Source organism: Triticum aestivum, chromosome 5D (genome assembly GCF_018294505.1).
Source record: "Triticum aestivum cultivar Chinese Spring chromosome 5D, IWGSC CS RefSeq v2.1, whole genome shotgun sequence".
NCBI lineage: Eukaryota > Viridiplantae > Streptophyta > Magnoliopsida > Poales > Poaceae > Triticum > Triticum aestivum.
Genome location: NC_057808.1, coordinates 347458409 through 347470397, shown reverse-complemented (window position 1 = coordinate 347470397; position 11989 = coordinate 347458409). Strand labels below are relative to the sequence as shown.

The window sequence follows — 11989 nt, the reverse complement described above, 5'->3', positions numbered from 1 at the left end:
ATATTTCTTGAGAGCGACTCAAGTAATATTATAATCTCTGCACACGTGAGCGGTGAGCAGAGCACGGAGCAGGTCGAGCGATTTCCATCCAACCCCGTGGAACTGGCGTTGCCTTTCGCCGAACCACCCCGAACTCCACACCAAGTTGGCGACCGATCGACGAAGCATCTTTGCATTGCACCCTCACCCCGGCAGAGGTCAAAGCGGCGTCTCACCTTTATATAGGCGCGCAGCCCACACCCCGACCTCCCAAACACAGCAAGCAAGCAACATATCCTGGTTAGAACCGAGTCTCAGGGAAGAAACTTGGTGAATTTTCGCGGGTGTCGTGTGATCAAAGCTCGGGAGTCGGAATGGAGTTCGAGATGGCGAGCCAGCACGGGGCGCTGCTGAAGGTGGGGCTGTTCGTGCTGGTGCAGGCGCTGGTGTACCTCATCCTCGCCCAGTCCTCCTCCGTCTTCTCCACCACCAAGACCCTCGGCCTCCCGCCGGCGCGCTCCCTCAGCGCCCGCCGCATGGTCGCACTGCTCTCCGACCTGCCGCTCGGCGGCGAACCCTCGCCCCGCGCCGTCTCCGTGGAGCCGTCGTCGCCCGTGCCCGTGCACGCCCACCAGAAGAAGGATTAGTTGACAGAGCTGGGAGGTGGCTACTGTCTAGCGAGCGAGCGTATGCACGTTGTTGGTTCCGTGCCAATGGTTGGTGCCTGCCGTGGGAGTTTGCTAGCTATTCACGCCATTCTTTGGTGGTTCATTGATTGGTCGGTTTGTTCTTTGAGATTGCATATATGTAAACTGCACGCCGTTTTGGATTGTACAAATGACCGTCTAAGATTGTGCTTCGGTTACAGTGCAGTCGTGCTTCTGTTTTGAGTGGAGACTTGTGATGAACAGAGTTCGTTTATATCATGAAACCTTCGGTCTCTTCTGTCCAGCGGTAGGGGCGGCACCCCTCGATCCGGTGCAGGAGGGCAGATGGCCCTCTTCCATGAAAATTCGGTGAAGATTTTGAGGCATAGTTCAGTGGTTTTCCCCGGGAGACACGAGTTTGTTGGGTATCGGTTCTTAGGTTTTTTCTTTGTTGTGGTTCGGTCACTCGTGTGCTTCTCTTCGATGACAAGTGTGTGGGGGGTCCAACAGTGCACTCCCGGTGCTTTGTTGGTTGTGTTGTTTGTGTAGTTTTTTTTAGCCGACCTGTATGACGGTTTTCTCTACACCTTATGTTGTTCGGCCGTGTGGGGAGAAAGTCTGATCATGAAAAAGCGTAGCGAGTTACCGCCATGAATTTGGTGAGGGTTGGTTGGCCTCAAATGTCTTTGAGTGCCTGGTATAGGGGTTTGTTGGTTACTTACTTCACACCATTCTTTGATTGATTGGTTTGTTCTTTTTGGATTGATTTGATTGATTGGTTTTCTTATTGGATTGGATATGTAAATTACGTAAGCTTAAGATTACAATGACAACTCGAGGTCAAGATGGGAATCACGAAGGCAAAAGGCCTAGCCGTCACCAGCTTCTCCAACCCTCTCGCCGTCCTCAGAGGGCTTTGCTTGGCAAATCTCGCGCAGTGACAACAACGTCGTCCAATCCCATGCCCACCCACGAAATGCCCTCAACCATTAGAACCGTCCACTCAACCACACCCCACGAGAATTGGCCTCAACCATCAGAACCGGTCACCTAAAATGGAGGCATGTATTTGACTAAAAAACACACCAGCACGTCCAAGAAGACAACAAAGACTACAAGAATGCCCCGATAAAGAAAAGAAAACGAATACATGAATGAAAGAATCTGGCTAACAAACCGAATAGTGAACGAAAGCACCTAGCTGCCAAGCCGAACAACCATCTGACCAAACCCCCATGAGAAATGACCTCAACTATAAGAACCGGCCACCCAATACATGAAGATGATAAAGAAAACATGAACGAGAATCTAGTAGGCAAACCGAATAGTGAACGAAAGCATCCGGCTGCCAAACCAAACTGAATAGTGAATGGAAGCATCCACTGCACAACATGCCTGATCAGGGGACAATCCGAAAATGTTCGTCCACCGAATCCAAACCACCCTATCAAAGAAAAAAAGACTAAACCAACCAGCTAACCCTAGCAATATACAATAGCCTGGTTGACCGACATGCTCCACTCTGCTAAACGGACAACCATAACATCGAGAGATCTTACTTGGCATCGCCGAACAAACATGCAACCACGAAAAGGACCGGTCAGGGCAACCCAACAACGGGGTTTTCAGGAAGTCTGGACAAGCGGCCCTCGAATAGATGAGGCCAAACACGCGGTGCTACTCACCCGGGGCATGCATACCAAACACCACACGCACGACGAGGGAAACGAGCAGCAGACGAGCCCCATGTTGGAAATATGCCCTAGAGGCAATAATAAATGATTATTATTATATTTCTTTGTTCATGATAATCGACTATTGTTCATGCTATAATTGTATTTGTCCGGAAACCGTAATACATGTGTGAATGCATAGACCACAATGTGTCCCTAGTAAGCCTCTAGTTGACTAGCTCGTTGATCAACAGATAGTCATGGTTTCCTGACTATGGACATTGGATGTCATTGATAACGGGATCACATCATTAGGAGAATGATGTGATGGACAAGACCCAATCCTAAGCATAGCATAAAAGATCGTGTAGTTTCGTTTGCTAGAGCTTTTCCAATGTCAAGTATCTTTTCCTTAGACCATGAGATCGTGCAACTCCCGGACACCGTAGGAGTGCTTTGGGTGTGCCAAACGTCACAACGTAACTGGGTGACTATAAAGGTGCACTACGGGTATCTCCGAAAGTGTCTGTTGGGTTGGCACGGATCGAGACTGGGATTTGTCACTCCGTGTGATGGAGAGGTATCTCTGGGCCCACTCGGTAATGCATCATCATAATGAGCTCAATGTGACTAAGGCGTTAGTCACGGGATCATGCATTGCGGTACGAGTAAAGAGACTTGCCGGTAACGAGATTGAACAAGGTATTGGGATACCGACGATCGAATCTCGGGCAAGTAACATACCGATTAACAAAGGGAATTGTATACGAGATTGATTGAATCCTCGACATCGTGGTTCATCCGATGAGATCATCGTGGAACATGTGGGAGCCAACATGGGTATCCAGATCCCGTTGTTGGTTATTGACCAGAGAGGTGTCTCGGTCATGTCTACATGTCTCCCGAACCCGTAGGGTCTACACACTTAAGGTTCGGTGACGCTAGGGTTGTAGAGATATGTGTATGCGGAAACCCGAAAGTTGTTCGGAGTCCCGGATGAGATCCCGGACGTCACGAGGAGTTCCGGAATGGTCCGGAGGTAAAGAATTATATATAGGAAGTCAAGTTTCGGCCACCGGGAAAGTTTCGGGGGTTACCGGTATTGTACCGGGACCACCGGAAGGGTCCCGGGGGTCCACCGGGTGGGGCCACCTATCCCGGAGGGCCCCGTGGGCTGAAGTGGGAAGGGAACCAGCCCCTAGTGGGCTGGGCGCCCCCCCATGGGCCTCCCCTGCGCCTAGGGTTGGAAACCCTAGGGTGGGGGGGCGCCCCACTTGCCTTGGGGGGCAAGGCACCCCTTCCCCCCCACTTGGCCGCCGCCCCCCTTGGAGATCTGATCTCCCAAGGGCTGGCGCCCCCCCAGGGGTCCTATAAATAGTGGGGGGGAGGGAGGGCAGCAACCTACAGCCTTGGGCGCCTCCCTCCTCCCCTGCAACACCTCTCTCTCTCGCAGAAGCTTGGCGAAGCCCTGCCGGAGACCCGCTACATCCACCACCACGCCGTCGTGCTGCTGGATCTCCATCAATCTCTCCTTTCCCCTTGCTGGATCAAGAAGGAGGAGACGTCGCTGCACCGTACGTGTGTTGAACGCGGAGGTGCCGTCCGTTCGGCACTCGGTCATCGGTGATTTGGATCACGGCGAGTACGACTCCGTCATCCACGTTCATTGGAACGCTTCCGCTCGCGATCTACAAGGGTATGTAGATGCACTCCTTTCCCCTCGTTGCTAGTATACTCCATAGATGCATCTTGGTGAGCGTAGGAAAATTTTAAATTATGCTACGATTCCCAACAGTGGCATCATGAGCCAGGTCTATGCGTAGTTACTATGCACGAGTAGAACACAAAGCAGTTGTGGGCGTTGAGTTTGCCAATTCTTCTTGCCGCTACTAGTCTTTTCTTGTTTCGGCGGCATTGTAGGATGAAGCGGCCCGGACCGACCTTACACGTACACTTACGTGAGACAGGTTCCACCGACTGACATGCACAAGTTGCATAAGGTGGCTAGCGGGTGTCTGTCTCTCCTACTTTAGTCGGAACGGATTCGATGAAAAGGGTCCTTATGAAGGGTAAATAGAAATTGGCAAATCACGTTGTGGTCATACGTAGGTAAGAAACGTTCTTGCTAGAAACCTACAAACCACGTAAAAACTTGCAACAACAATTAGAGGACGTCTAACTTGTTTTTGCAGCAAGTGCTATGTGATGTGATATGGCCAGAAGATGTGATGAATGATATATGTGATGTATGAGATTGATCATATTCTTGTAATAGGAATCACGACTTGCATGTCGATGAGTATGACAACCGGCAGGAGCCATAGGAGTTGTCTTTATTATTTTGCATGACCTGCGTGTCATTGAATAACGCCATGTAAATTACTTTACTTTGTTGCTAAACGCGTTAGCCATAGAAGTAGAAGTAATCGTTGGCGTGACGACTTCATGAAGACACAATGATGGAGATCATGATGATGGAGATCATGGTGTCATGCCGGTGACAAGATGATCATGGTGCCCCGAAGATGGAGATCAAAGGAGCATGATGATATTGGCCATATCATGTCACTATTTGATTGCATGTGATGTTTATCATGTTTTTGCATCTTATTTGCTTAGAACGACGGTAGTAAGTAAGATGATCCCTTATAATAATTTCAAGAAAGTGTTCACCCTAACTGTGCACCGTTGCGAAGGTTCGTTGTTTCGAAGCACCACGTGATGATCGGGTGTGATAGATTCTAACGTTCGAATACAACGGGTGTTGACGAGCCTAGCATGTACAGACATGGCCTCGGAACACACGCAATACACTTAGGTTGACTTGACGAGCCTAGCATGTACAGACATGGCCTCGGAACACGGAGGACCGAAAGGTCGAGCATGAGTCGTATAGAAGATACGATCAACATGGAGATGTTCACCGATCTTGACTAGTCCGTCTCACGTGATGATCGGACACGGCCTAGTTAAACTCGGATCATGTTTCACTTAGATGACTAGAGGGATGTCTATCTGAGTGGGAGTTCATAATCAGATGAACTTCATTATCATGAACATAGTCAAAAGGTATTTGCAAATTATGTCATAGCTTGCGCTTTAGTTCTACTGGTTAAGATATGTTCCTAGAGAAAATTTAGTTGAAAGTTGGTAGTAGCAATTATGCGGACTGGGTCCGTAAACTGAGGATTGTCCTCATTGCTGCACAGAAGGCTTATGTCCTTAATGCACCGCTCGGTGTGCTGAACCTCAGCGTCGTCTGTAGATGTTACGAAACATCTGACATACACGTTTTGATGACTACGTGATAGTTCAGTGCGGTTTAGAATTGTGGCACCAAAGACGTTTTTGAAACGTCGCAGAACATGTGAGATGTTCCGAAGACTGAAATTGGGATTTCAGACTAGTGCCCACGTCAAGAGGTATGAGACCTCTGACAAGTTTCTTAAGCCTGCAAACTAAGGGAGAAAAGCTCAATCGTTGAGCGTGTGCTCAGATTGTCTGAGTGCCACAATCGCTTGAATCGAGTGGGAGTTAATCTCCCAGATGAGATAGTGATAGTTCTCCATAGTCACTGCCACCAAGCTAGTAGAGCTTCGTGATGAACTATAACATATCAAGGATAGTTATGATGATCCTTGAGCTATTCGCGATGTTTGACACCGCGAGAGTAGAAATCAAGAAGGAGCATCAATTGTTGATGGTTAGTAAAACCACTAGTTTAAGAAGGGCAAGGGCAAAAGGGATACTTCATGAAACAGCAAGTCGTTTGCTGCTCTAGTGAAGAATCCCAAGGTTGAACCCAAACCCGAGACTAAGTGCTTCTGTAATGAGAGGAACAGTCACTGAAGCAGTACTACCCTAGATACTTGGTAGATGAGAAGGCAGGCAAGGTTGACAGAAGTATATTGGATATACGTTATATGAATGTGTACTTTACTAGTACTCCTAGCAGCACCAAGGTATTAGATACCGGTTCGGTTGCTAAGTGTTAGTAACTCGAAATAAAAGCTGCGGAATAAATGGAGACTAGCTAAAGGTGAGATGACGATATGTGTTGGAAGTGTTTCCAAGGTTGATGTGATCAAGCATCGCATGGTCCCTCTACCATCGAGATTTGGTGTTTGCGTTGAACATGATTGGATTATGTTTACGCAAAACGGTTATTCATTTAAGGAGAATAATGGTTACTCTATTTATTTGAATAATACCTTCAATGGTCTTGCACCTAAAATGAATCTCGATCGTAGTGATACACATGTTCATGCCAAAAAGATATAAGATAGTAATGATAGTACCACATACTTGTGGCACTGCCACTTGAGTCATATTGGTGTAGAATGCATGAAGAAGCTCCATGTAGGTGGATCTTTGGGCTCACTCATTTTTGAAAAGATTGAGACATGCGAACCATGTCTATTGGTATATATGCATGAAGAAACTCCATATAGATGGATCGTTTGGACTCACTTGATTATGAATCACTTGAGACATGCAAATCATACCACATGGGCAGAATGACTGAAAGTCCTCGTTTTCAGTGAGATGGAACAAGAGAGCAACTTATTGAAAGTAATACATTTTGATGTACGCAGTCCAATGAGTGCTGAGGCATGCAGTGGACATCGTTATGTTCTTACTTCACAGATGATTTGAGTAGATGCTGAGTGTATTTACTTGATGAAACACTAGTCTGAATTATTGAAAGGTTCAAGTAATTTCAGAGTGAAGTTGAAGATCGTCGTGACAAGAGGATAAAATGTCTGTGATATGATCATAGAGATGAGTATCTGAGATACGAGTTTGGCACACAATTGAGACATTGTGGAAAGTGTTTCACAATTAATACCGCCTGGAACACCATAGTGTGATGGTGTGTCCGAACATCATAACTGCACCCTATTGGATATGGTGCATACCATGATGTTTCTTATCAAATTACCACTATCATTTATGGGTTAGGCATTAGAGACAACCGCATTCACTTTAAAAGGGGCACCACGCAATTCCGTTGAGACGACACCGTTTATAGAAACCTAAGTTGTCGTTTCTTAAAAGTTTGGGGCTGCGATGCTTATGTGAAAAAGTTTCAGGCTGATAAGCTCGAACCCAAAGCGGATAAATGCATCTTCATAGAATACCCAAAAACAGTTGGGTATACCTCCTATTTCAGATCTGGAAGCAAAAGTAATTGCTTCTAGAAACGAGTCCTTTCTCGACGAAAAGTTTCTCTCGAAAGAATTGAGTGGGAGGATGGTGGAGACTTGATAAGGTTATTGAACCGTCGCTTCAACTAGTGTGTAGCAGGGCACAGGAAGTTGTTCCTGTGGCACCTACACCAATTGAAGTGGAAGCTTATGATAGTGATCATGAAACTTCGGATCAAGTCACTACCAAACCTCGTAGGACGACGAGGATGCGCACTACTTCAGAGTAATGCGTGATCCTGTCTTGGAAGTCATGTTGCTAGACAACAATGAACCTACGAGCTATGGAGAAGCGATGGTGGGCCCATATTCCGACGAATGGCTCGAGGCCATGAAATCCGAGATAGAATCCATGTATCAGAACAAAGCATGGACTTTGGTGAACTTGCCCGATGATCGGCAAGCCATTGAGATAAATGGATCTTTAAGAAGAAGACGGACATGGACGGTAATGTTACCGTCTATAAAGCTCGACTTGTGGCAAAGAGTATTTTCACAAGTTCAAGGAGTTGACTACGATGAGTTTTTCTCATCCGTAGCGATGCTTAGGTCCGTCGGAATCATGTTAGCATTAGCTACATTTATGAAATCTGGCAGATGGATGTCAAAACAAGTTTCCTTACCAGTTTTCGTAAGGAAAGGTTGTATGTGATACAATCAGAAAGGTTTTGCCGATCCTAAGGATGCTAAAAGGTATGCTAGCTCCAGCGATCCTTCCATGGATTAAAGCAAGCATCTCGGAGTCAGAATATACGCTTTGATGGAGTGATCAAAGTTTTTGGGTTTATACAAAGTTTGTTAGAAACTTGTATTTACAATAAATTGAGTGGGAGCGCTACAACATTTCTGATAAGTATATGTGAATGACATATTGTTGATCCGAAATGATGTAAAATTTCTGGAAAGCATAAAAGGGTTGTTTGAAAGGAGTTTTTCAAAGGAAGACCTGGATAAAGCTACTTACATATTGGGCATCAAGATCCATAGAGATAGATCAAGACGCCTGATGATACTTTCAAAAGACAGCACACCTTGACATGATTTTGAAAGAGTTCAAAATAGATCAGCAAAGAAGGAGTTCTTGGCTGTGTTACAAGGTGTGAGTATTGAGTGAGACTCAAGACCTGACCACAGCAGAAGATAGAGAAAGGACGAAGGTCGTCCCCTATGCTTTAGACGTAGGCTCTATAGTATGCTATGCTGTGTACCGCACATGTAGTGTGCCTTGGCATGAGTTGGTCAAGAGGGTACAATGGTGATCCGGGAAAGGATCTCATGACAGCGGTCGAACTTATCCTTAGTACCTAGTGGATTAAGGAATTTTCTCGATTATGGAGGTGGAAAGGAGTTCGTCGTAAAGGGTTACGTCGATGTGAACTTTGACACTAATCCGGATGACTCTGAGTAGTAAACCGGATTCGTATAGTAGAGCAATTATTTGAAATGGCTCCAAATAGCGCGTGGTAGCATCCACAAAGATGACATAGATATTCGTAAAGCACACGGTTCTGAAAGGTTCAGACCCGTTGACTAATAACCTCTCTCACAAGCATAACATGACCAAACCAGAACACATTGAGTGATAATCACATAGTGACGTGAACTAGATTGTTGACTCTAGTAAACTCTTTAGATGTTGGTCACATGGTGATGTGACCAGTGAGTGTTAATCACATGGTGATGTGAACTAGATTATTGACTCTAGTGCAAGTGGGAGACTGTTGGAAATATGCCCTAGAGGCAATAATAAATGGTTATTATTATATTTCTTTGTTCATGGTAATTGTCTATTATTCATGCTATAATTGTATTGTCCGGAAATCGTAATACATGTGTGAATACATAGACCACAACCTGTCCCTAGTAAGCCTCTAGTTGACTAGCTCGTTGATCAACAGATAGTCATGGTTTCCTGACTATGGACATTGGATGTCATTGATAACGGGATCACATCATTAGGAGAATGATGTGATGGACAAGACCCAATCCTAAGCATAGCATAAAAGATCGTGTAGTTTCGTTTGCTAGAGCTTTTCCAATGTCAAGTATCTTTTCCTTAGACCATGAGATCGTGCAACTCCCGGATACCGTAGGAGTGCTTTGGGTGTGCCAAACGTCACAACGTAACTGGGTGACTATAAAGGTGCACTACGGGTATCTCCGAAAGTGTCTGTTGGGTTGGCACGGATCGAGACTGGGATTTGTCACTCCGTGTGACGGAGAGGTATCTCTGGGCCCACTCGGTAATGCATCATCATAATGAGCTCAATGTGACTAAGGCGTTAGTCACGGGATCATGCATTGCGGTACGAGTAAAGAGACTTGCCGGTAACGAGATTGAACAAGGTATTGGGATACCGACGATCGAATCTCGGGCAAGTAACATACCGTTTGACAAAGGGAATTGCATACGGGATTGACTGAATCCTCGACATCGTGGTTCATCCGATGAGATCATCGTGGAACATGTGGGAGCCAACATGGGTATCCAGATCCCGCTGTTGGTTATTGACTGGAGAGGCGTCTCGGTCATGTCTACATGTCTCCCGAACCCGTAGGGTCTACACACTTAAGGTCCGGTGACGCTAGGGTTGTAGAGATATATGTATGCAGAAACCCGAAAGTTGTTCGGAGTCCCGGATGAGATCCCGGACGTCACGAGAGGTTCCGGAATGGTCCGGAGGTGAAGAATTATATATAGGAAGTCAAGTTTCGGCCACCGGGAAAGTTTCGGCGGTTACCGGTATTGTACCGGGACCACCGGAAGGGTCACGGGGGTCCACCGGGTGGGGCCACCTATCCCGGAGGGCCCCGTGGGCTGAAAGTGGAAGGGAACCAGCCCTTAGTGGGCTGGGGCGCCCCCCTTGGGCCTCCCCCCATGCGCCTAGGGTTGGGAACCCTAGGGGGGGAGCTTCCCCCTTGCCTTGGGGGGCAAGGCACCCATTCCCCCCCACTTGGCCGCCGCCCCCCTTGGAGATCTGATCTCCCAAGGACTGGCCCCCCCCAGGGGTCCTATAAATAGTGGGGGGGGAGGGAGGGCAGCAACCTACAGCCTTGGGCGCCTCCCTCCTCCCCTGCAACACCTCTCTCTCTCTCGCAGAAGCTTGGCGAAGCCCTGCCGGAGACCCGCTACATCCACCACCACGCCGTCGTGCTGCTGGATCTCCATCAACCTCTCCTTTCCCCTTGCTGGATCAAGAAGGAGGAGACGTCGCTGCACCGTACGTGTGTTGAACGCGGAGGTGCCGTCCGTTCGGCACTCGGTCATCGGTGATTTGGATCACGGCGAGTACGACTCCGTCATCCACGTTCATTGGAACGCTTTCGCTCGCGATCTACAAGGGTATGTAGATGCACTCCTTTCCCCTCGTTGCTAGTAGACTCCATAGATGCATCTTGGTGAGCGTAGGAAAATTTTAAATTATGCTACGATTCCCAACACCCCCCCCCCCACACACACACGCGCGCGTCGTGGTCACACGTCATGGACCCCAAAGACGTCACCTCAGTGAGGAATGCCAGAGCCGAACGGATGGCAGGGAAGGCGCCATACATGCAGTGGTGTGAGGCGCGTGTGGATCGGACAACGTAGAGGGCATGAGCGAGCGAGGATGTCCCCAGGAGTCGGGTACTGCAACATCCTTTATAGAAGTAATGGGGATGAACACAGTCGTACGTGGCCACTGTCGCCAGCCACTCCGCAGCCCACACTGCTGCACATGGCGCTTCGCTGCGATCCCACTCCCTCCCCTACCGTCTTCGATAAGATTCCGACGAAAATTTTGAGGACATTTTTATTCATTTTTTCTCCTTTATTGTCATCTCTGTCCACGATGGCGCTCCTCCAAGCCGTCACCGGCCACGGGCAAAGCTACACCACGCTACGGAGGATCACCTAGAAGCAAGAACTCACTTACATGAAGAAACTTACATATAAAAGTGATCGATAACCGCCATCGTCGATTCCGAATAATCGTTGAGTTCGGGACCATGCGAGAGTGCCACTAGTGGAAGGATGAGTAGAAGAATACACTCAGACGAATAACCACGCAAACCATGGCGTTTCGCCTATATTCTCGATTTCTTTGTCGAACTTGTACGTCACATATGACGAGTCTATATCAAATTTCTTTTACAGATAATCTATCCTAGCCTTTACCTAGCTCATCGACATCATTTTTTTTTGCGCGCGGGGGGGGGGGGGGGGCAGGAGAATCTCATTACTCAAGGGAGGCTTCTCAGCCAAAACCAGGTTTACAACAAAGTCGGAGTACAATGGCCATAGGCGGTCAGCCATGACTAACAATATTCTGTGATCGACTACGGCTACAATGAGTAAAAGAAATGTCCCTAGCATTAAGATCGGCCAAGCTTCGGATCTCCTCTATGAGTGCACAATATAACGATCTATCCATCTCGTGTCGTGTGAGCATGGACACCGCCTCCGCGCTATCCATCCCAATCAAAATATCTAGGTTAGTCC

The 11989-nt window shown here is 47.5% G+C and overlaps 1 protein-coding gene across 1 annotated transcript; it reads left to right on the top strand.

The window, feature by feature from the left end:
- The first annotated feature begins 246 nt into the window (after window positions 1-246).
- LOC123124869 (uncharacterized) lies at window positions 247-1379 on the top strand. The gene has a single exon (XM_044545412.1). The coding sequence runs from the start codon at window positions 354-356 to the stop codon at window positions 624-626; it is 273 nt and encodes a 90-aa protein (XP_044401347.1). The 5' UTR covers window positions 247-353; the 3' UTR covers window positions 627-1379.
- Window positions 1380-11989: the final 10610 nt, after the last annotated feature.